We start from the raw sequence: 24,742 nt of genomic DNA, 5'->3' as shown, positions 1-24,742 counted from the left end.
TGGAAACGAATGGGCTTGCCTACGTGCCGGTGAGGCTTTATCTACAAAATGGGTGCCAGGCCATGTCTGCTGGGTGCACGATATGAAATTATCACTTTAATATTTAAAAGGGGCTTTTTGGAAAGTTTTCATCCCCTGGAACGTAAGATTCAGGAGCACAAGGAACTCAACCATCTTACTAAGCACGTGGAGTCATGCCTGGCACGTACGCAGTAGGTGCTCAATAAATAGCTGTGGCTCGAGCAGCTGGTGGCACTAAATCTCTGGAAGGGCCTCAGTGGGAGAGCCTAGCAGCAGGTATGGCTGTTCATGGAGCCAGGTACTGAGCTAAGAGCTTGTCAAAGGCCGCTCACTTAATCCATGCGCGCGCATGCACCGTGAGATGGGCCATTGCCCCTTTACTGATGAAAGAATGGGAGCTCAGAGAGGTAAGTAAGCCACTCGAGGCCACGCAGTGTTTGCTTGTGGACCTGAGTGTGACACCCCAGTGGTTGAGGGGTCCCCCGGGAAGGATGCCACGTCACCTCTAGTCCTTTCTCTGGGCCATGTGAGTGACCAGGCCAGGATCCCCTCCACCTCATGCCTTAATTTACCCATCTACAGATCGGGAGAGAACAGATCCCATCCTCAAATAGTAAACAAATAAAAAACGGGTGTGCAGCCATCAATTTACGGGAGCCTGGTAATAAAACCTCTGCGTTAATGGATGGCTTTATGGCTGCCATCCCCACTGATGTACTTGCGTTGATGACGCCCACCCCGGGACGTGCTGGAGCCTTTCCAATTTGCTCTCGTGGGAGGTGATTTTATAATGCACCATCATTTGCTGCAGAAATAGAATATTTCCACTTAATAAAAGACAAACACCAGCAAATAAACAAGAATAAACACACGGGGGACATCCTAGCTGCTGCAGCGGACCCCGCACGCTGATGTCCTGTGGAAGGGCTGACTGACTCCAGGTGGCTCGTCCAGGAAAGGAGTGGAGGTGGCCTACCAGAGCTACTCTGGCACAAAGATGAAGTGCTCGAAAGTCAGAGCAAGGGAGAAACAAAGGCGAAGCAGCAGGATGAGGTCGGAGGAAGGTCATTCACAGACATGCCTGCCGATAGGTCTTATGCAATTATTAGAGGTGCTGTCCTCTGCCAACGGCCCAGGCTCTCAGCGGTGTGCTGAGCATGGTGGTCGGCTCTCAGCATCCTTCCCTCCATCACTGTAGGGCGCCTCATCGCACACAGGCTGGAAGGTGAAAATCCAGCCCCGCTCAGACTCCCTTGCAGCTGGAGTTCTGGGTCAGAGATGTACTCGTGGGAGGTTTGGACGGTGAAGGTGGCTACCTAGGGCCATGCCTGCTGGCCAGCAAGGTCACGGCGACATGCTGCGGCATCCATCCTCAGCTCTGGAGGCTGGAGGGACAGCGGTGGTAGAGGCAGCAACCGGACCCTGCATCCCACTGGCCGGCCACAGGCTCCATGAACGTTGCCAGGCAGACGCCTGGGTCTCAACATCTGCTGTGTGTCCCTGACCTTGGTAAGTCCAGCGGGGCTCCCGGTCCTGCCCCTCATGACATGGGAGGTAGAGGTTCCCCAGGTGGGAGAGCTCTAAGCCTCTTGGGAGGGATCCTTGGGGGTCCAGCCTGAAGTCCCTCCCCTAGACCCTGGACAATTGAGAGAACACCCAGTGCCCCAGGCTAAATCCTTCTTCTGCTTAAATTATCCAGCATGGAGTCTCGCTCCTGCCCTGAGCTCTGTCAGACAAGGATCAGGGCAAACGGGAACACACACTGAGGTGGAAGATTCTCCTGGCTCACGAGATTGTTCTGTTACTCCGAGAAGCCTGATTTCTGCCCAGTTCCTGCCCAATTCTGAAGTCTGAGGTCAGGGAGGAGGCGGGGCATTGACGTCTGGAGCCCTGCGGGGAAGACTCAGCTACTGACTGACATTCAGGGCAGCCGCTGTGAACCAACACCTCTGCCCGCCCCTTCTTAGGGGAACCCTTGCCCGCCCCCCACCCCCTCCCCGCCTTGACAGCCACTCTACCTTGTGTCACCGCGGATAAACGCAAACACAGTTTTACTTAGGCTGGAGGATTGCGAGTGTTCGGTTTTCTCTAATCGCTTGTGCAATCTTCTCTACTGTTCTGAAGTTGTGTTAAAAAGTAAACGTACTTCCCGATCCATTCTCTACACCTCTCTCAAACCCCCTCCTCTAGGAAGGCTTCCCAGATTGGTCATCCAAGGTGTCTTTTCTTCCCTACTAAGTTTCTGGAAGGCAGTCCCAGGCTCAGATTAATTTCTCACAGTGCTGGGAAAGAGAGGAGGTTCTTGATGGCGAGCAGAATAACACATAACAGTGTTAGAGGTAAGTGTCCAGGGCCATGCCTGCAAGCAGGCCCCAGGGACGAGCACAGGGAACCAGGCAGGTCAGTTTGGCGCCAGTGGTCCCCAGAGAACTGGTGTGAGAAGGGACCGCTCGGCTCTCACATCCTTTTGATCCCAGGACCCCAGCAGTTTGCTGAACCTTGAAAGAAAAACCACCGCATCGGGGTCTCACCTGGGAAGGCTGCCCAGGCTCTGAGTAAGGTAGCCTCAGAGCACCCCAGGCTACAATGTCCCGGTGAAGGGGGGAAGTGAAAGCAGAGGGACGGGGTGGTCTGAGGGTGGGAGGACAGAGTGTTTGCTGGGGGAAGGGGCAGGCACCTGGGAGGAAAGCGGAGGGGAGCGTCTGCCTCTGCACCAGTCAGCAAGTCCTTCCCAACGGAATACTGGTGTCCATCCCTGTTGACCCTGACTTTGGCAGGTGACTTGCTTTGGCCTACAGTGTGTGATCCAGGTCAAAGCAGACATGCCAACTCTACTGGGGTGGTTTTCCCTGCCCCCTCCCCACCCCGGGGCCTCTGCCCTCCATCATGAGAACAGCCTGTCCCCCGGGGACCTCAGGTTCCAGAACAAGAGAGGCGTGGAGACCTGAACCCTACCATTGGCCAGGAGCCATGCACAGCCTGTCCCAGCAGCACCTGGAAGAACCCTAGCCAACTCACAGACCTGAGAACCAGCAATAACGCTTGTTGCTGGGCGTCACTGAGGCCTGGGGCTGTGTGTTACTCAGGTGAGCAGATGCCAGCCTAATATCCTGGGTCTGTGGGAATCGAGAGCCGGTGTGGTTCTACCACACCAGCCCACTTCTTCGAAGTTAGAGAGCTTTGAAAACCATAAAACCCTATGATGTAATGTATGGGGATTAACATAAGAATAAAAAATTTAAAAAAAAAATGAAAACCATAAAACCCTAAAAAAAACAAAACCCAAGGCCCTATTGTCAGTTATCAATTTCCCTCAAATTCCTCATTCCTTTCGTAACTACCACGAAACCATTTTTCCTCCCCTTTTTCTTTCCTTAGAGTCACAGGAAAGAACCAAGGAAAATAACCGAGATTTCAGCTCCATTAATTTTTCAGGGCATCATAAATTAAAGAGCAATTGCAACGCAGTCAATTTCTGCAGGAAAATAAGACTAATTACATGGAAGGCTAAGTAGTGCTATTAATACCCAGAAGCACATGCTGTCCCAAAGGAAGGCGCCGGGAGCAAAGAGGTGGTCCCTGGGGCCGGGGGAACCCGGGGACGCCAGTCAGCGAGGACCAGACCTTGGCAAGGAGGCCAGGTCCTACAGCGAGCCACGGCTCAGACCAGCCAGAAGTCTGCATTTGGAGGCCTTTGACCTAGGTGATCCCTCGTGGGAGAAATCCATCATTCGTCACCAACTGATCCAACCGACTGGCACCCATCCATCTATTCATCCATCACCCTAGCCCCCATCCATCACCCACCCACCCATCCATCCATCCTCACCTCCCCGTCCGTCCATCCAACAAATATCGTCAGCCAGGAACTTGAGAGGCACCCACCCATCCATCCATCCTCACCTCCCCATCCATCCATCCAACAAATATTGTCAGCCAGGAACTTGAGATGATGAAATGCTGTACAAACTAAGAAGAGTCCCTGCCCTCAAGGAGCTTACCCAGAGCATGTGTGCAGGGAGCAGACATAATCAAATAATGTCACAGATATATAAGCACACTGGGATCAGCCCTGGGAAAGAGAGGTGCTGGGATGCAGAGGAGTGTGGAACAGGGGGCCCAAGCAGACCTGGGCGTGCAGAGGAAGACCCTGAAGCGGACAGCTTCTGTTTGCCTCTGGACCATGCCCTGTCTTTCTCCACCCTTCTTCGCCCTTCTCCACCCTGGGGGCTGGCCTGTGAGGATGGCATCCACTGCCCAACCCCACTTTGGCTGGGTTCCCCGTCCCAGGCCAGGCCTCCTTCTGGGCCCCTTCTGGAGACTCCGGGGGCTGCACCTCCTATTGGGCACGACAGTAGGCTGAAACGTGGCCCCCAGAAGGCAGCCACGTCCCAGTCCCCAAACCTGTGCAAGCGACCCTTATAGGGCAAAGGCAGACGGGATTCAGTGAAGATCTTTGGACGGGAAGACTGTCCTGGATCCCCCGGGGGGTGCAGAGAGCGATTTCTCCGATTTCTCTCATACACACACACACACACTCACACTCTGTGAACACAGAGCAGAGACACAGAGGAAGGCACAGCCCTTGCCGACTGGAGAGGCTCCTTCACAAGCTGCCCGGATACCAGAAGCTGGAAAAGGCCAGGTCCCCCCTGGAGCCTCCAGAGGGAGCGTGTCCCTTGCCGACGCCTCGATTCTGATCCAGCAAAACTGATTTTGGACTTCTGGTCGCCCAAACTGTGGGAGACCACACTTCTGGAGTGGCCAGCCATGGAGCCTGTGGTCACTGGCTAGAGTGCTACAGGAAATGGATCCTGGCCTCCGGGGCAGCTAGGGCGGCCCTTCGTCCTCCAGCGCTCTCCGCGCCCTGCCGCACCCTCCTCCCCAGCCCTCAGCACCTGCCGGCGCCAGCCCCGGGCTCTCCTACCCCCTGGGCCTGGAAAGAACCCTCCACCACGTTCTCTCGATCACCCTGTGGAGGGGCCCTTGGGTTCCTGTGGGGCCCTGGTGACACAGTTCCCAGAGGAGAGGACACGGACACGGATCTGAAGGACAAGTCACTCCTAGTGAAGTGGAAAAGCAGCCCAGGCTGGCAGAAAGGAAAAGCATCCCACGCTGGCAAGGCCCAGCGTGGGAGCGTGTGTGGAATATTCTGGAAGTGGAAGAAGGCCTTATGGCTGGTGCACCCAAAGGGGAGGCCAAGAGGAAAAGCCCTAATGAACCTCCTGTTTTTCAGTCCTGTCTCATGCGCTTATTTGTGCCAAGTGCACCTCTCACCGCTGCCCACTCAGTTCCCACACCGCGCAGCCGATGGTGGAGCCAAGACCACCAGGCCTCGGGGCGAAGGGCTCCTGGGATGCCGTGATGAGCAGCCTGCATTTCCCCCTGACCCCACCCAACAGAGCCACGGCAGACGCCTCAGGCCCAGACACCAGCCCCGGGCCTGCTTACCTTGCTCTCCTTGGTGTAGGCCAGGACCTTGTCCTCCTCCTTGGGGTGGAAAATCAGCGTTTCCACCGAGAAGGGGATGAGCTGCTTCTGGAAGGTGGCCCCCTCGTCTGTGCTGAGGAACAGACTCTGGTCCCGGTCGCTGAGCGAGGAGCTCACCAGGACGATCTGAAACACAAAGCAGGGGAGACATGAGCCTCCACTCGGCACAAGGCTATGGAGGGGGCAGCAAGAACTGCGGGGCCGCCCCCTCCCCACCCCGCCCCTGCCCACTCATGCTAACCAGTCACTCATTCACTCACTCCACAACTATTTCCCCATGCTGGGCACTATCCATACGGCGAGGCCCTGACCACGAGCTGGGTTTTTCTGCTGTGAATGATCCATTCTGTGGGGGCAGCACAAGACAAGTCAGTGCGTCCACCATCGTGTGGCAGCCCGGCGGCCCATGGAGACAAAGCAGGGTGCGGGTGAGGTCGGGGTGGGGGCCGCAAGCACTGGACCAGGTGGGGGGCGACCCAGAACAGTGGGCGCAAGGGCTGGACCTCGGATGTGAGGTGGCCAAGGTGGGGGGGAAAGGACTGGAGAAGTAGCAGCGGGTCCAGTTCTGTGAGGCCTTAGAGGCCACCGTGGGGGTGTAATGGGGTCCCCCAGAAAGACACCATGTCCCCACATCCTCACCCTGGTACCCGTGAAGGTGACCTCACTTAGAAACAGGATGTTCACAGATGGGATCAAGTTAACCATCTCAGGATGAGATCATCCTGGAAAGTGGCAGACAAGGTGCCCACGGAGAGGTCGGGAAACTGAGGCACAGAGTGGAAGCAAACTGCCTGAGGTCACACACCATGCAGATGGAGCCAGGGTCTGGATCTAAGAGGGAGTCCATGCAGGGAGGGGTGCTGGCGGGGTAGGGGGATGGGACCAGCCCGGCCCAAGATGAGCCCAGCTTTCCCTGGGGGGAGGGGGGGAGACTGTGGGGCACTGAGCCCCCTTCTTGTGGACACCCCAGCGCAATGGGCTTCCCACATCTCAACATTCCTCTAGAAGACGATGAAGCACACGGGACATAAATCAATAAGCTGCACAAGCTCCTGTCTTCACAAATGAGAATCTGATGTGCTCTTTCCAGGGGAACCCCGAGGAGTCCTGTGAGCAGGTTAACTGGTCTCCAGCACGGATCCTGCCTGTGCCAGCCAATTCAGGGTCTGGAGGAGAAGGGCAGGGCGCCCCCAGAGCCTGACCCTCGGCAGCCATGCTCCCGGAAAGTAGAGGAGGCTGTGTGGGAGGTGTCCCTCTGGGTGTGGTTTCCACACAGGAGAAGTGGAGGGGCCAAGAATGGCCAGGGAGCCCGCTTCATGTAAACCCTTCCCCGGAAATGTTTCATGGCAAGGGAGCTTACCCACGCATGAAAAGTAGCGAGTGCAAACTTAGGAGCAACTATGTATTTTCTGTGGGTAAAATCCTAAGGAAGCATATGATAATTTTGTCAATGGTTACTGTATAAAAGTAAGCGTGATTGCATCAGCGGGGGTACAGAGAAATAAGAGTGGAGGGATGACTATTCAGCCATAAGATAAAAGGAAACCCCGTCACTGTGACCACAGGGACAGACCTTGAGGGCGTCATGCCCAGTGAGCGAAGTCAGAGAAAGACAAATACCCCGTGATCGCACTTACAGGTAGAATCTTCCAAACAAAAGCAAAGCCTGAGCTCACAGATACAGAGAACGGGTTGGTGGTGCCGGCGGCGGGTAGGCGAGGCGTGAAGGGGGTCAGAAGGGCCCAAACTGCCCGATACAAAGTGAGCGGGTCACAGGCTGCAGGGTGCCCAGAGTGGTGACACACTGGACTGCATGTCCGAACGCTGCTGAGAGAGAGGATCCCGAACGATCTCATCACGAGAGAGCATCGCTGTAAGGGCGTGTGGTGGCGGAGGGTAACCAGACCTACGGCGGCGGTCATTCCACCATAAATACAAATACCGAATCGTGATGCCGTACACCCGAAACGGGTGACGCTATATGTCAATTACAGCTCAATTTTGACAAAATGAATGGAAGGAAACACGGAGGATGTTAATAGTGGTTGGTTTTAAATGGTGGAGTTAGAAGTCATTTATTTTCTTATTTTAAATAAATGTTGTAGTTTAGAAGAGTTTTAAATTTACAGAAAAGTTGCAAAGATAGTACAGAGTCCCATAACCCCCGGCGCAGATTCCTCGGCTAGGACATCTCCCGTTTGTACAGCTAAGGAGCCAGCATCCACGCGTGGGTATGGTCTGAGCTACGCGCTACGTTCCACGAGCGGCTTTTCCCGGTCCGGGACCCCATCCAGGACCCCACATGACATTCAGGTGTCCCGTCCCCTGAGGCTTCTGGGCTGTGACTTTCTCCAGCGTGCCTTGTTTTTCTTGACCTTGACAGTGTTGAGGAGTTCTGGTCGCGTATTTTGCAGACTGCCTCTGGATTTTGGCTTATCTACGCTTTCCTCGTGGTGACACCGAGGTCATGGGTTTCGGGAAGAAAGGGCACGGAGGTGAGGACCCTCCTCACTGCAGCAGGTCCAGAGAGCACACCATCGAGGGGAGACTCCAGCCCCGGTGCTGGCCTCGCTGGCCGCGTGGTGCCGGTCAGGGCTCCCCACTGGAATGGCATTCCTTTGCTCCCCGCGTCCACGCTGTCCCCACGGAGGACGGCCCCACGCACAGCCCACACCTGCGGTGGGGAGGGCGGCTCCCCTCCTTGAGGGCCTTGGAGCTGCGAGCGTTCTCGTGAACTCTTCTGCATGCAAGACTGGTCTCTTCTCCCGCACTTACTGACTCAATCACTTACATACGTCACTATGAACTCATGCATATTTATGTTAGACTTTGAGTTGTAATTCAAGGCTGTTCTGTTATTTCGTTGCCCAAATGCTCCAGCTCTGGCTAGTGGGGGCTCTTTCTGGCTCCTGCGTTCTCCTTGCCATAACATCCTGCTTCTATTTCTAAATGTTGCTCTGCGCTGCACCTGGCCTCCCCGGATAATCAGGAGGAATGAAACAGATCACCCAGATTTCTCACACATCGTACTGGAGACAGCTTGGTCCACTCGACATCCACCCAAACACGCAGGCCAGACTCTGTGCCCCACCCCAGGGCAGCCACCCACACGCCAGGCTCCTCAGGGCCATCCGGCCAGGGAAGCCCAAATGTCACTCAACAAAACGCTTTCTCATGATGATAATTTCTAAATGTTCTTAGGCTGCAACTATTGACTTGTCCACCTCCGCCAGTAGCTTGTGCCCTTGAGTGCAGGATAGCGACTTAACTCCTGTTTTTTCCACCAGCATATAGCCCAGGCTTGACGTGGCGCTGTGGGTTAATCCCGCCCGAGGGATACTGACTGAATGCTTGCGTGCATGAATGAATAAATAAGTCCATCTCAATCTGTGATTCCAAAAGGAATTGCTCGTTCACTCTTCTCCTTTGGGAGGAAAATATTCCTAGGGATATGTAAGAAGCCTGGAGACTGGACGTCATAACAAATCTCATTCACTTCTCTCCATTACTCAGAGCTTCATACATCAGTGAAGACTCATTCATTCATTCATTCTTCCATAGTTACTAAAACCACAGAGTCAAGCAAAGACTTAGGTGTGCACACGGCTTTGTGGGAGGAGAGCCGGGGGGAAAGGGCCAAAAGGAGGGCTTCCTAGAGGAGGTGACCCCCAGATGAACCTTGAAAAACGGATGGAAATTTGACTGGCAGACCCAGGGGAGGGTGTTTCATTCAGAGAGGACAGCATGACCGGAGGGTGGGGTCCCTGCCCCACCTCTCGCCCCCACCTCAGGCACCATATGTCAGCCATATAGAGCCCTGCTGTGTTTCTCCAGCTCACCGAGACTGTTCACATCTTGACCGCCTTTCCGTGCACGGTTCCCTCTAGCTAGAATGCGCGGTGGGACCAAGACAACCCCAACCTCATCGCAGATAATTCAGAATCAGAGTTTACAATTTCAAAATGATACAAAATCCACATGTGATGAACTTAAAGCAGCTTCTTAAAAATGTTCAGAGCCCCCAATTCTGGGCCGCTTCCACAAAGCTGAATATTTCTCATTTAATTTTGCAGGTGCCTCCAGCATGAATTTATCCTGTTTTTATGTTGGGATGCCCTTCCCCTCTTTATCTGCTTGTCAAATACCTCCTCATCCACTGAGGCTCATTTCAAACGTCACCGCCTTCAGGAAGCCCTCCATGATACGGTCCTCCAACAGAGTTATTCCAGTACGTCCTCCGCCCCTTCCTCTAGCATCTTGTGCATTCATCTGCGCCAGCCCAACACTCTTAGTGTTCTCTTTGGGAGTCCGCCTCCCCCTCCAGGCAAGGCCTGTCTCTTTGTCACGGCCATGCCTCCAGCCCAGAGCACAGGGCCTGGCACCGACTGGGTACCACGTCCCAATAAACAAGTGTTGGTGCTACTCCCACACAGAATTAGGGTTCCGGGTACAGGGTCGCCTGTCCATCCCAGCCCTCCGTGATGGCCAAGGCCCCCCTGCAGTGGCACCACGGTGGAGAAACAAGAAGCCGAGGAAGTCATTCTGGCCGGGGGCCCAGCAATCTGGATCGGGGGCTATTTTAGGCCTCAGAGTGGGACAAGTAAGCCAGGAAAGATGGGGGACAAAAAAGTGCTGACAAGGAAAGGATTATTGGAGCAAAGAAAACAAATCAATTAGCACCGTGCTGAGTGGAGGCTGGCAGATTGTTCTTCCAAATTGGGAACCAGACTATTTCCAACGGTGTATTTTTACTGCGTACTATTCCGGGCCAGCATATGGTATCTGCACTGGGTTCCGGGGGCCCACGAGGCTGGGTGTTTTGAAATCAGAGGCCACGTGTTGGAGAGAAATATAGGACAGGTTCAGAGGACTAGCGGCCAGCCCCTTTGAGCGTGGGTCCCAGGACTGGCCGTGAAGCCTGCGGGGCCCCAAATGCAGGGCTCCTTGCTCAAAAAGAATTAAGAATTTCAACACGGCGCAGGCAACCATTACAGCAAGCACTAGGTGTGGGTCGCACACCCCTGAAGCCCACCCCCATCATCCCAAAGCAACTCAGCTAATAAACTCGGGGACCTAGAGCCCCAGCGTCAGGGAGGCTGCTGGAAGTGTGGTGCCTCCGCCCCACCCGGGTCGAAATCTGTACTTTGTCCAAGTCCCTGGTGAGCCCCGAGCGCCCTGCCGCTGGACCCCTGCTTTAGGCCAGAGCTCCTGCTGGTTCTCAGCTCTGAGCCCACCAGCTCTGGGCCTCTGAGCACCCACATCCCTCGCCACATCCTTCCCGGGATTCTATGGCTCACGGCGCCACTCGGCAGCCACTCTGACGATGCTCCGCAGGGTGGGGAGAGCACTGATGACAGCACCAGGAGTCCGGCAAGGTCACAACACAAGCACAGGGAGGTGAGGGACAGGCCGGCTCTGGGGGCACGCAGAGCTGGGCTTCAAGGCCTCAGGTGCCCCCGCGAGCTGTGAGCTGTGCAGCCTTGGGAAAGTTACCTCACCTCTCTGGGCTGCCGTTTCCTCCTCTGTAGAGGGGAATCTCCGCTGCAGAGGCGACCAGAAGAGTCAATGCACAAAGTGTGTAGCAGACTTCGCCCGGTGCCTGGGACACAATGAGCATCCCGAACATGTGGGAGCACACCATACAGAACGACTCGGTTTATTGTCGCAGAAGTTCTCCAAACACCGCTGTGAGTCAGGGTCACGTTGTTGAGGCAGGTCATGGGTGGTGGTGCGAGGGACAGGAAGCGTATGGCCCCCTGCACTGTAAGACCCCAGGACAGGGCGCCTGGGTGGCTCAGTTGGTTAAGCGACTGCCTTCGGCTCAGGTCATGATCCTGGAGTCCTGGGATCGAGTCCCACATCGGGCTCCCTGCTCGGCGGGGAGCCTGCTTCTCCCTCTGACCCTCCCCCATCTCGTGCTCTCTCTCTCTCTGTCTCATTCTCTCTCTCAAATAAATAAATAAAATCTTAAAAAAAAAGACCCCAGGACAGATGTGGGCAGAGGGCAGAGAAGCTGCCCCGGGGGGAATGACCCCTCTCTCTCTGGGGCGTGGACTGGGGCACGGCCAGAGAAGCCAAGTGCCTTGTGGAAGGTCACACTGCCGGCGGGGGTCCGTGGCCTCCTCTCTCCCGACATCCCCCGCCCGCACCCCTAGCACACATCATGGCCAGCGACCCGACTGCCCCTGCCCATGAAGCAGCAGCAAACACCAGGGTTCCCGGGGGGATGCACTTGGGAGGTCTAGAGACACCCTCCCACCTTCAAGGGCTACCAGGAGTAGCTTCCGGAGGTCTGCAGGTCCGTCCAGGGCTTTGGGGATGGACTTCTGTCCATGTGAAGGGAGGGGCAGGGGGGCTTTCTGATCTTCTTCATCCATTCCTTCTTCCCTTTGGCCCACACTCTTGGTCTTATTCTTATAAAGCGTTAACTGACTCATTGAGCTGCACATCAGACCCCAGCAGGGAAACAAGCCCCCCAGGACCCGTGCTGGTGGGGGAGCTCACAGAAGACAGCGGAAGGCGTTTAACGGTGTGAGGGGTACACTGAAGCAGGCAACCCCTGAGGTGGGGAGCCCTCCCCTAGGTTGGACTGGAGTAGACAAGAGCCTTCTGGAAGTTTCTACAGGAGATGCACTGCAGGATCCCGGTGGGGATGGGTCGGAGCGGGCCACATGCAGAAAGATGCTCCGAGAAGACAGGGCAGACCGTGTGCCATCCTGACGCGGGACTCATGTCTCCCTCTCCACCTGGTCAGGAGACCTACCTGAATCTGGGGGCCCAGACGCCCTTATCTGACCTTTCTACACATCTCCGCTGGCCTGGACTCCGGTTTGGACCTGCCCGCCTGAACCAACCCCGCCCGTGGGAACCGCGTAGGGCCCCGCCCCACTCAGGCGCCAGGTCGCCTTCCCTGGGCCAAGACTTGCTGCTGCAGGGCTCCCGGCTCCTCTCCTCCGAAAGGTGGTGCCAACCTCCCAGCCTGCCTGGCTGAGGCAGTCTTGAACATCACAGCTCTCAAAGCTCCGAGTTTAAAAAGGGAAAGAAACAGCATCCAGAAACTATTCCTCGCCTCTGCTAGAGCTCCCTTTGAATGTGCAACAGATCTCTGGTTTCCATTCAGAACTCCAACCAGGAGAGGACTTTTTATTTTAGTCTGCCCTTCCCCAAGTTTATCCCTAAAAGGGTCCCCACCCCGGCCCCCAGGATCCGTGTCATCTGCATTTACCTATTTAAAACCCAATTACCTGGTCTTTTCCTGGCCAGATAGATGTGCCCAGCGAGGGACACAGAAAACTTGGCTTTGACGCCAAGAGAGGCAGACAGCCGAGACAAACAAGTACAGCGGCATCCACCCTCCGGTCTTAAATTAGAAGCGGTGCAGAGCATCTCACACACGTCTGTGTGAGTCATGATGAGCAAAAATAACTCTCCTGCCCAGAGCCGCACTCTTGTGGATGGATGCATCCTGCTGGGATATTCAGCACGCACTTGGATCAGCTACCCAGAGTCGTTGGAGCTAATCACTTCATACAATGGTTTTGGTGTGGGTAACCAGGAGCACAGAAGAGGTCACAGGACACAGAGCCTGACTCTGAGGTGGTTCTGCCATCTCTGTGTTCCATGACCTTGGGCGAGTCACTCTCCTGGACCTTAAATTGGAGGCGGTAATCTCTTCTGTGCAGAGATCCCAAATCAGGTACACTATTTGAAGGTGTTGGAGAAATACCCAAGGGCTGATCATTATTTTATGCTTTCTTAAACCAGAAAGATCTATCTTTGGAAAAGTCAAGGATAATCTGAGTTTACACAAACGCAAGCCTACTGGAAACCCTTCAGTGTCGCTCCTGGGGATGGCATTCACGACACTGTCCCATGACCTCACCCTGCTGACCTCATCATCACATGGCCTGAGTTCCCACCCTCCTGAATGGCCTCCAGTCCCCAAACTTCCGCTCAGCTTTAGAATGCTTCCCTCTTTGCCCAGATGCCCTTGGTCGTCTTTCCTCCCACTGCAGTGTAGGCTGAGGCCTGGGGCAGACCAGAGGCTGACGTGGAGGCCATGAAGGTCATCCGGGTGAGACAGCCCCGTGACGTCACAGAGGAGAGGGCAGATTCCAGCACATGGCTGAGCCGGGAGTTCAGTGGGTTTGGTGCAGAATGAACAGAATGGGGAAATGTGGGAACTCGCCCAAGCTTCTGGCCCAGCTGATGGAGGGGAAGGCATGAAACGAAGAGCTGGCTTAGGGCAGACAGGGGTATGGCCCGTTGGAGCCTCATGCTGGGGCGGCGGTTCCTGAGGGACACCTGGTGGAGGAAGGGGTGCAGGGGTTGGACATCTGGGGTGAGCTCAGCTCCCTGGAAATCTGCACTGGGGGCAGGTATTTGGAAGTCACATGGGCTGGGGGTCCTGGGAGTGACCCAGGTGCTAAGCTGGGGGTGGGGATGGGGAGCCCTGCCAAGAGGAGCCCATGAGGAGGGGGTGGGGCAGCGGGAGAGGCAAGCGCCTGCAGGCCAACAGGGGAGCCCCCTCCCGATTCCTGCCCCGCACCTCTGCCTGCCCATCTCCCGTGGGTGTGTAGCCTAGGTCCAGACCCCAGCCCTCCCTCACTCAGCCCTGCTGGCCCCAGGCTCTTCCTGTTGGGGCTCCCACTCTGAGGGGCACTTTCCTGACAACAGGGCAGTCCCTCAGCTCAGAGACCACCTTCTGGGGGCATGGGGGACCCTTCCTGGACATGCACCTAAACAGGCCCTGACGCCAATGTTCTCTGTGGTCTTAAAAACAATTATTAACACTCTCTGAAAACATCCATTTATAGTATTATTTTTTTAATTGTGGCAAAGATACATAACACAAAACTTACCATTTTAACCCTTTGGGCATACGGTTCAGCGGATTAGACATAATCAAGGTGTCATCAGCCATCGGTCCCAGAGCCTCTCCATGCTCCCCAACCAGGTCCCATGCCCTCCCTTCACATTCTGTGTCCCCCCCCCATGACTGTCTGCCCCCCCCCGAGACCATGCTATCGTGAACACATCCTCCATCTTGCTTACTGCTGAATCCCAAGCCCCCACCTGGCACATGGCAGGTGCTCAGCCGACAGGTGCTGAACACTCTTGACCAAATATACTGAAATCTCATTTCTGGAAAATGTTTAACAGATGAGGGAGGGAGGCGTGGTGTGTGTGCTGATAGCAGCCCTTCTGAGCCCCCCTCCACCCCGCCTCCTGGGACTGAGCCTTCCGACCCCCGCCCGCAGCTCCCCCATCAGCTGTCAGCCTCCCAGTCCCTGCTCAGATGTCCCAAGTGCTTCTGGACCAGCCCTGACCCTCAGAAGTATCTGGAACTATTCCACCCACTATAAGGAGCTGACCTCGTTCCCTTTTCCTCAGGCCAACCCACGGCAGGCCTTACTTCCAGCCACTGTCTCGTCAGAAAGTTTGCTCAGTAGGCTCCGGCCCAGGTCTTGGGACTTCTCAGCCCTTACCTATCAGCATCCAGGGGTCTTGCTAAGACCCCAAAGTGGCTCTGAACTTGGCCCCGGCACATGGCTTCTCATTTTTCTGTTACAAGAGCGACGAGGTGGGGGACGTTTCTGTCTCTGTTTTATAGACAACACCCAGAAGCAAAGAGGGGGAAAGGACCTGCTCAGGCCCACACAGCCTGAGAGCCGTGACCCTGGACCAAGCCCCCACTCGGGCCACCTCCACCTGCTTCCGTGTCAACACTCGAGCTGACGGGCATCCAGCACAATTTAGGAAAACGTCCACACAAACACAGTTATGGAATGGATTGTCAGGAAAGCACTGGCTAGGGCTTAATTACTGGCCCGACAATCACTCACATGCCAGGAAATGTCCCCGAGAACATTTGTAAATTTAACAGAGAGGCAAACCTTTTCCCCTTGGCCAGAGGCTGACTTGGAATATCTTGCGTCTGATCGATAGTAACTAGATAAGGCAAACATATTTCAGGCCATAAAAAATAGCTCATCACCACTATTTTATAGACTTCATCTATTAATAATCTTGTCTGCCACATTTGTGAAATGAGAGGCCCCCGCGGCCCCTCCCCCATAATTATTGATGAGCTCTGTTCTCTAAAGGGGCTCACACCGAGGCTTTGGAGTGAACATGGTCTAATTGTGTTTTGTTTGGCTGTCTGAAGATATTTTGCAGACAAAGCTAAAAGCCTGCTTGCTGGGGCGGAGTGTGGCAGACGGCTAATTCTCTGGCGTGACTGGTTCTGAAAGATTGTCTTTTATCAGGACGGCTGTATTAACTATGTACGATTAGATCTGTGAACAATTTGCTCATTCATCTGCCCCCTAATTGAACAGCAGCTAGAGGATGTATGTCAGTATCTGCCACGCCTCTTCAGCGGCAACCTGGCAGCCTCCCGAGGAAAGATGGTGGCTTTTGGAAGTAACTGTGGGATCTCTGGAGGCTTTCTCTCGAAACATTTGAGAACAGAGACCAAGATAGTATTGCATGCGCTGGTCAGGTGGGTGAAAACGTCACATGAGAGTCAACTAGCCGTCACTCTCCTCACCTTCCCTGGAGGTGAATGTCTGACATGAACCCATGTCTACAGCGGGTGGTCAAGGCCACGGTCATCAGTGTGAGGACTGTTGACATTCTGTGGTCACAGAAGCAAGTAAGGAGGGAGCAGACAGGCCTCATCTCGGTGAGGAACCCGAATTCTCTCCGGGCAAGCCCTGGCAAGGTCTCGTAGCTGACATCACCTTGAATCACGGCTCACCTGATTGAAACGCTCCTGCGTTATATAGAGTAGATAACAGCATGGGTCGTAACATGCTCGTACATAGCATGTATTGAGCACTTACTGTATACCGAGCACTACACTGAATGCTCTATACATAGTTGAACAACCCTCCAATGAGGTATTTACTATCGCGGCCCCTGTTGATGGATGAAGCAAGAATACCCAGGGAGGGCAGTAACCACACGCGGGTGGTGAGCTGGAGACAGGCTACCGCCAAGGTGTCCAGGCTCTTCCTTGCACCTGCAGAGAGGGGTAAGGAGTGCAGAGTGCTTTTCCCGTCACTGTTCACTCGGGCGTCCACGGAACCCATGTCAGCTCGTGCTGGGGATAGAGTGGGGGCAGCCTCATTGTCCCTGGCTTCCTGGAGCCCACAGTCTTGTGGTGACACCATGACCAAAGACACACATAAACAGACAATCATGAACCCTAACGAGGGCCCAACCATTTAACAATTTGGGGGTTTGTCTAGGAGGTACTGGCAAGGCCAAAGAGAGAGTGAGATGGGCCAGATCCAGCAGGAGGATGAGGAGGCCATGGCAGGGGAGAGGGCTGCAGATGTAAAGACGGTGGAGGTAGCAGGAGTGGATGTCCACTGGGTGAGGCAGCTGGGAGTCTGGAGGAGTGTCTGGCTCTTGCCTGCAGTACTGGGAGGAAAGCAGTAAACCAAATGGGCCTGGTGCCTCTCGGTGCTGGAGAAGAGCCTGTGGAGACCGAGGAGTGAGCAGGAAGGTGAGGTGAGGACCAGAGAGGACATTGCCAGGGAAGCCACCGGCCAGTGGCAGTGCTACTAACTGTCAAGGCGGAGGACAAGGGTCCCCGGGCATCACTGATCATCAAAGGCGGGGGGCTGGTGTCCCGGGCATCACTGACCGTCAGAGGTGGGCACTGGTGTCCCCAAGCATCACTGACCATCAAAGTGGGGGACTAGTGTCCCCGGGCATCACTGACCGTCAAAGTGAGGGACTGGTGTCCCCAAGCATCACTGACTGTCAAAATGGGGCACTGGTGTCCCCGGGCATCACTGACCATCAATGGTGGGGCACTGGTGTCCCTAGGGAAGGATGGTGTGAAGGATAGTAAGGGCTTTTCCATCCCTTCTTTCTGTCTTCTTAGCCACGTGCCATCAGTCACCAGTGAGTCCTGTGGCGTCTACTCCTTAGGGTCAGGGAGTAGCCCTAGGGTTGGCACAGATGCCTCCTAAGTGGTGGGGAGCTGAACAAACACACAGCGATAATGGGAGAGACAAGTAGTCTCCTCTGTCAATTCCTTCTCATCCTTCCACCGAAAATGAATGATGATTTAATTAAAGTTCTTGGGGAAAGAGCTCTGGAGTAGGGATTTCCCGAGGGCTCTCGGCGGTCACATGGAGACCGATGTGAACCGAGGCTCTGGTTTCCAGTGTGGACCATCAGTGTGGATGTTTCCAGATGGAGAAGTATGGACAAGCACCCAGCATGCAGGCTCCCAGGACCCCACCCCCACAGCACTCACAGTGGAGGCCTGGCCGTCCCCCTTCCCACAGGCACAGACCAAGGAGAAGGTGGGGCTGGAGAGGTGGAGGGAGGCAGTCCAGCCGTCTCCTGTCACTCAAGACAGTGACACCCAGAAATAGGTGGCCGGCCAAGTTGCAGAGCTTCAGCTGGTGCCAGCCAGGCCAGCACACTTCTGATACTGGCATTGCTGAAACAGTGTCCCTTGGATACCTCTAGTGACGAGGGGCTCCCTACCTCACAGACAGCATCAGTATTTTTCTTTATAACAAGCTCAACTCTGCAAGGCACAGAAAAAAAGGGCTTTGGAATCTGGCAGACCTCCACTGACTTCTGGCCATGCGCATACAGCAGTGTGACCTTGACTCAGTTCAGTGGTCCCTGGAGCCTGGATCCCACCCTTGGAGAAGGAGTGGGGGCACCATCCCCCCCTCCCCCCGCTCCTCCCTCTGGCCTCTCTCTTCTACCAAGTCTCAGGTTGAAGCGGCCCCTGCAGCCTGGTGAGGAGCACTGGTGGTAGTCCCTGGCTTTCCTCGATGGCGGCTCTGTCCCCCTTGGGAGCCGACCTGGGTGAGGGGCTGCACCTGGGACAGGACAGGGGTATTTCTGGACCCTACTCAGACCAGAATGCCATTAAACTCCCACACCGTCCCTGATGTACTGATTAATAACGCACAGATTGCTGTGACCGTGTGCAGATGTGAGCGTGTGCAGAACTCACCAGGCCAGCCGGTCATCACGGCAATGACATTGACCGTGGTAGTAACAATAACGAACAGAAACAACAGTAATAGGAATACCGTGCGTTCGGGGGGCACTCACAGAGGGCAGACGCTGCTCTGAGTGCTCTGTGCATGCTCACTCACTGGCTGCTCCCGAGAGGCTATTCTGTGGTTACCCCCGCTTTGCTGAGAGGCGAACACCCTGCCCAAAAGTCTGTCAGCTCGCAGGAGGCCGAGCTTGCGATGGACAGGCTCTAGTGCAGGCTTTCTTTGATCTGATGTATTGATTGGGTTTCTATATAAGATTGTTTGGCAAAAGGATTTGATGTTAAAGAACATATTTCACCACCTTTGATTTTTCCAATCACCACCCCCCTCAACACACACACACACGCACACCCTGTATTTTGCAAATGAGAGGCAAGAGGGTCAAAGGAAGGCTTCTGGAGACCAAGGAAAAATCCCTGCTTCTGTTGCTCCTGTTAACCAAATGCAGCCCACGGGCTGGGTCTGGGCTGGGCAGCCTGCCCACACCCCTTCCAGGCCTGGCCACACTGCCCATGGCAGACAGAACTGCACCCAATATGGGACATGCCTGAGGGTCACCAAGGACCCGGGAGCCCCCACCTCACGCAGCCAGAGCTGGATGGGACCCCGATCTCTGTGCCCGTCTTATTCACAGCCAGGCACCCCCCCCCTCTCTGCTGGCTACTGCCTCTTGGTGGTGAATTAACGAGGGGGGTGGCAGACAGGGAGACAGGGGAGGGACGGCCGGAGGTGGGCCCCTCAGGACTGTCTGGAATCCCCGGGAGCGAGAAGCAGGAGAGCCGGGGAGACTGATCTGCCTGCCTGCCCAGGTGGGAGACAGGCAGCAAAGCAGTGAGGAAGAGACCCCTGCCGTGGGACCCTCAGTCCAGGTCCTTCCGCTTACCGACCCTCAGGCCTGCCATGTCCAATCTGTAAGAAGAGAGCAAATAACTTTTCTTCTGCCAATCTGCAAGCCAACCTACGGAAACCAAGACGAGCCCAGCTTTGTCAGCAGCATCAAGCACCTGTAACACATGCCAGGTTGGGGGTGCCTTTGCCTCAAGGCTGAAATTGTGGTGAGTACCAGCCCCTTCTACCGTCGGCGCCGGCCACCAACATGTCACAGCTGACCCCTTTCCCAGAAAATTGCCCTCAGCTGACAGGAGCCCCTCACCCAGGAAGTTATACCCTCCCCTGGTGGTCCATGGTCAGTGCTCCATGGGGGTGGGGTAGGCTGGCCTCCTTGCCTCAAAGAGGGCAACTCTGGTTTGTGCTCCTGAACTTGCTGCAGATCAGGCCTAGGTCTGAGTCTGCCTGAGAGCACGTCCTTCCTCGGCTGCTTCTTCCCTCAGGTTCCTCCTGAGTGTTTACCCTCAGCACATCAGCGGCACCAAATCCTTGCCTCAGGCTCTGCTTCTGGGGCACCTGACCTCAGGCTGCTTCATTTTCTCCAAGCAGCCATCTCCCCAGGCAGCGGGAAGCTCCTGAAGAGCAGGGGCTCTGGCTGTCTCGGCCACTCCGTGTCCCCAGGGTCTGGACATGGCAGGTAGGAGTCCATAGTGTGCACTGTGGGAAAGGATGAGGACCCACTGTGAACACCTTGGTGCATTGGAGACTAGCAGCCACACAGTGAGCCACGCCATGTAATAAAGCAAAACTCTGTTCTCAGCAAAAACAAGGGCCATTTGTGCCCTATTTTTAAGACCAAGGAAAACAATCAATAGTGATGTTGTGGGAGGGGGTTGATCTGGGCAAGCAGGTGACCCTGTATTGTTCTTCTCCAGCAGGAGCAAAACTTTTAGCAGGAAAAGAGGTACCAGTGTTGAGAAATGCCCAGTGATTCCCCAGCCCAGGACACAGAAGAGGAGGAAGAGGACCAGGAGCTGGTGAGAGACTCCTACAGATGCAGCTCTGCTTCCAAAGTGGGGGGAACGAAGTGTCTCGGCCTGGTGGGGGGAGGGCTGACAAAATCCGGGCCAAGACCACTTCTCATGGTGCAATATCCTGAGGTGCTTTAAATCACACACACGTCACACACACACACACACACACACTATTACGATCCTAAAAGCGCCCCTAACACAAGCACATTATGGGACATGAGTAGCAGACTGACACTTGTTCTTGGCAGAGCTTCTAGATGCCCCTTAGGAGAGCAAGCAGGGAGAGCGCACCAGATGGTTCCTCATCAGGACGTGGAGCAGGGAGGGCAGTCACCGAGTCCAAATGCCTTACTTTATTGTCGGGGACACTAGTGTCCAAGTAGGGAGAGCCACCTCTCCACAGTCCACACCCCCGGGGCCTGAGCTGGGACTTCTGGCTGGCTAACACCGACACCAGGACAGGAGGCCCTCCCCACAGGAGACCTTCCCTCCTGTCCCTGGGCACGGACTGAAGAGGTGGCCAGTCCAGGGCAGGTTTTGCTGGCCAGAAGGCTTCTAGGCTATTTGAAGAGAAGTACCTGCTGGGACGTACCATGAGGACGTGGGGTGGCTGGACCGGGGTGCTGATCAGGCACAAGGGTGGTGTGCTTGGGATGTAGCAGCACAGAACTGGCTGGTGCCCTTGATGTGGGGTCAAGGGTGACCTCTAGGCTTTCAGCCTGCCTGGGCGTGGTGCCTCCCTCTGGAGAGATCTGATGCAGCATGATGCGTCTGAGATGCCCTTTAGTAATGACTTCCCGGTGTCTCGGGGAGAGCAGGAGACCAGAGTGTGGAGTTGAGGGTGACAGCAGGGCTGGCAGGTTAACTGGGGTGTGTCGTGGTATGTGAAGCTATGGGACTGGGTAGGGTCATGAGGAGAGGGGGACAACCAGGGATTGGTGAACATCCCATCCTCACAGCTATGAACCCCAGAGGGAAAGTCCCAGCTGAGAAGGTGAGACAGAACGGAAGGACAGCGGGCAACACAGAGTAAGCATAATTCTCCCCCTCTTACAGGTAAGGAAACTGAGCTTAAAAGACTCATCCCCAGAAACACAGCCAGGGAGGGTGGGGCCAGATTTTGAGCTCCAGGTTCTTGACCTTGAACTTCAGAACCAGAAGTGTTGCTTGGAATACCCTTCCCTCTTACATATGGTCAACACCTGTACATCCTTCAAAAGCCAACCCAAATGTCCCCTTGTATGAAACCCTCCCTGCTGCATTATGGTGACCAATCCCCCATCGTAGTTCCGTTGAAGCTTATACACACCTCCATTTTAGAACTTAATCCACCTCAGGAGAGCAAGTTTGTGATCTAAGTGGTTTGTGATCTAAGTGTGCTGTGAGCTCACACATTCCTCAGGGAAATGTGTTCTATTCCTACCCCACCTCCCTGCTTGCCCAGAAACTTGGCATATGAGGAGCTCTATAAGGCTTGTTGAATGGAAGGAAGGCAGGCAGGCAGGCAGGCAGGCAGGAAGGAAGGAAGGAAGGAAGGAAGGAAGGAAGGAAGGAAGGAAGGGAAGGAAGGAAGGAGGGAAGGAAGGAAGGAAATATGGAAATATGTATGTATAGATGGATATATGGGTGGGTAGGCAGGTGTATGTATGGATGGGACAATCAACAGGCAGCTAAATATACAGATAAATGGCACTTGGGTGCCACTGGGTGCCACTTGGGTGGGTGGGTGGATAGATGATGGTAGGTAGGAATGGTGAAAAGATGATAAGATTTGTAGTCAAAACATTCAGAACTTGGTCCTAGCCTCACTCTTATGGGAGCTGCCTGGCAGGCACCAGAAGAGCCCAATGGCTGGGCCCTGGGCTCCTCACCTTCAGGGGCGACCAACTGTTTATTCTGGGACTCTGCGAGGCTCAGAGTGGCCGTGAGGGCAGCTCAGGGAGCGCACGGGGCTGCAGACTCATAAGGCAGCCCCAGGAGCCTGGCACGATATGCTCCACTGTGGAGCTCTCTTTGCCAGAAATCACCTCTAAAATGTATATCAAGGGGACATAATTTCCACATGCCTGGCTTTAAAACCAAGTAATTAAGTGGTTTTACAGTCAGTTTTTAAAACAAGCTCTTTAAGTTTTGAGTATAAAGCATGTCCCTATAATAGCCAAGTTGTTCTGTTTTGTGATTTCTACTGCAATGGATTTTATAATTAGGCAGAAGAAAAATCTATCCAGGGCTGAGGCTACTTTCTCCAACTCACTTTTTGGCTCGGTGGGACCTAACCAACTCACAGAGATGGGGCTCCCTCGGGACCTGACCCAGGCAGGAGCCTTGTTGGGGTTCATGGTGCTGAGGGTGACGGACGATGCACAGGGCAGCCTGACTGGGTTGGAGGGATGGCGAGGGCTACGGGCTGTGAGTGTGCATGTGCGCATGTGAGTGTGTGCAAGTAGGTGTGCACAGGGGCATTCAGAGGAGGCATCCCACCCAGCCTGGATGGGGAGAGTCAAGGAAGCCTCCAGATGAAGGCTGTTCTGTAGCTGGGGCTGTCATTGTGGGGCAGGGATGTGACACAGTGGTCCTGGGGTCATCCAGCATGTTCGACCTCATTCTGCTCCAGGCCTCCTCCTGGAGGCTGGAGTCCAGTCGAAGCAAAGGTTGACAGAAAACACAGGATGCCTATTCTAAATTTGAATTTCTGATAAGTAAGCTTTTAGTATTTCCCCTATGTTGCATATTTTTAGTATAAGTATGCCATATTTGTGATATACTGAAAATAATTTATCGTGTATATGAAATTTAAATTTAACTAAGTGCGTTTTGTTTTCGCTCAATCTGGCAACCCTGTCAAGGACTCAAGCCACTGGAGTGGATGATATAGGCCCGTTGCTCACCTCTGGCCAGCCCTGAGGCCAGCAGTGGCCCTTCGTTGCCTCAGTGGTAAGCACCAAGATGGAGGAAAATTCTTTGGATCTGTGGCAGCTCAGAGGAGTCACTGAGCCTCCCTAGGGGAGTTAAGGAGGACTTCCTGGAGAAGGTGTCCTTGAAGGAAGAATGAGTTAGTTGGGAACATTATTTTAGGAGAAAGTTATTTCAGGTGCTGGAAAAGTAACATTGGGGGGCACAAGGACACTTGACTGATATGTTAGGAGTCGGGGGGCATTGGGACTGAGAAGGGGCAGGGAGATATAACACCCTCCCTCTGAGATTGCCCAGGATGCAATATGGCTGTTATTGCCTGACCAAGGACTTTAGGCACATTTTAAAAGGTGGAAGTAGCCCCCAGGGCATGTTCCTTGAGGAATGGTTAGCGTCTTTATACCAGGAAAAAGATTCCCCTTCCTCCAGGCCAAGATAGCTCACTTCGGAGTTCACAGCCTGGCAAGTAGATTTTAACCCCATTCACCCACAGTGAAGTGCCCTTGTACAGTGCACAGCCTGCCCAATGATGTGTGGTGGCCCTGATTTTAAGCCCCACATGGGTGCGTCCTTGTCTCTCTTGCTCACTGCTGCATTCCCAGAACCTACAGCAATTTCAGATAAATCTCTGATAAATCAGTATTGAGTGGGTGAGAGTGAGTAGATGGATGGATGAGTGGATGGATGGATACATGGATGGATGCATGGATACATGGATGGATGGATGGATACATGGATGGATGAATAGATACATGGATGGATGATGGATGGACGGATGATGGATGCATGGATGGATGGATGGATGGATGATGGATGCATGAATAGATGGATGGATGGATGGATGCATGGATGGATGGATGGATGGATGGATGATGGATGCATGAATAGATGGATGGATGGATGATGGATGCATGGATGGATGATGGATGCATGGATGGATGGATGGATGATGGATGGATGGATGGATGGATGGATGGATGATGGATGCATGGATGGATGATGGATGGATGGATGGATGATGGATGCATGGATGGATGGATGATGAATGCATGGATGGATGGATGGATGGATACATGGATGATAGAGAGAAGGATGGGTGGGTGATGAATGGATGGATGGAAAGAGGGATGGGTTGAGTGGTTGAGCGGATGGATGAATTGCAAATTCCAGGATGGCAGGATCCAGACCCACCATCCAGGGCCTCACATCTAGGTGCTGAGCAGCAGCTTGCAGTAGGAAATCAAGGAACAGCGGTGGAATTGGAAGGACTCCCATTTTCCAGGGCCTGGGATATTTCCACAAGCAGTTTTCCTAAGAGTCATGTCTGGCAAAATGTGTGGGATACATGTGCTCCTTTGGTCTTTAGTGGGCCCCCTTCTCCGAGGCTAACCTCGGAGTTATGTGTATATT

General features: G+C 54.4%; 1 protein-coding gene across 1 annotated transcript in view; it reads right to left on the bottom strand.

Moving 5' to 3' along the window:
• The window catches only part of SORCS2 (sortilin related VPS10 domain containing receptor 2), a 409,142-nt gene that overhangs the window by 71,599 nt on the left and 312,801 nt on the right, over positions 1–24,742 (bottom strand). Inside the window, exon 4 of the mRNA XM_081812676.1 lies at positions 5,473–5,637. Within this exon, the coding sequence (XP_081668802.1) occupies positions 5,473–5,637 (165 nt within the window). The remainder of the gene's footprint in view (positions 1–5,472; positions 5,638–24,742) is intronic.

The sequence above is a fragment of the Leptonychotes weddellii genome, chromosome 2, assembly GCF_054177405.1.
Source record: "Leptonychotes weddellii isolate Sample4059 chromosome 2, ASM5417740v2, whole genome shotgun sequence".
NCBI classification, from domain to species: domain Eukaryota; kingdom Metazoa; phylum Chordata; class Mammalia; order Carnivora; family Phocidae; genus Leptonychotes; species Leptonychotes weddellii.
Note: the sequence above shows the minus strand (reverse complement) of the source record. Positions and strands in the feature narration are given on the sequence as shown.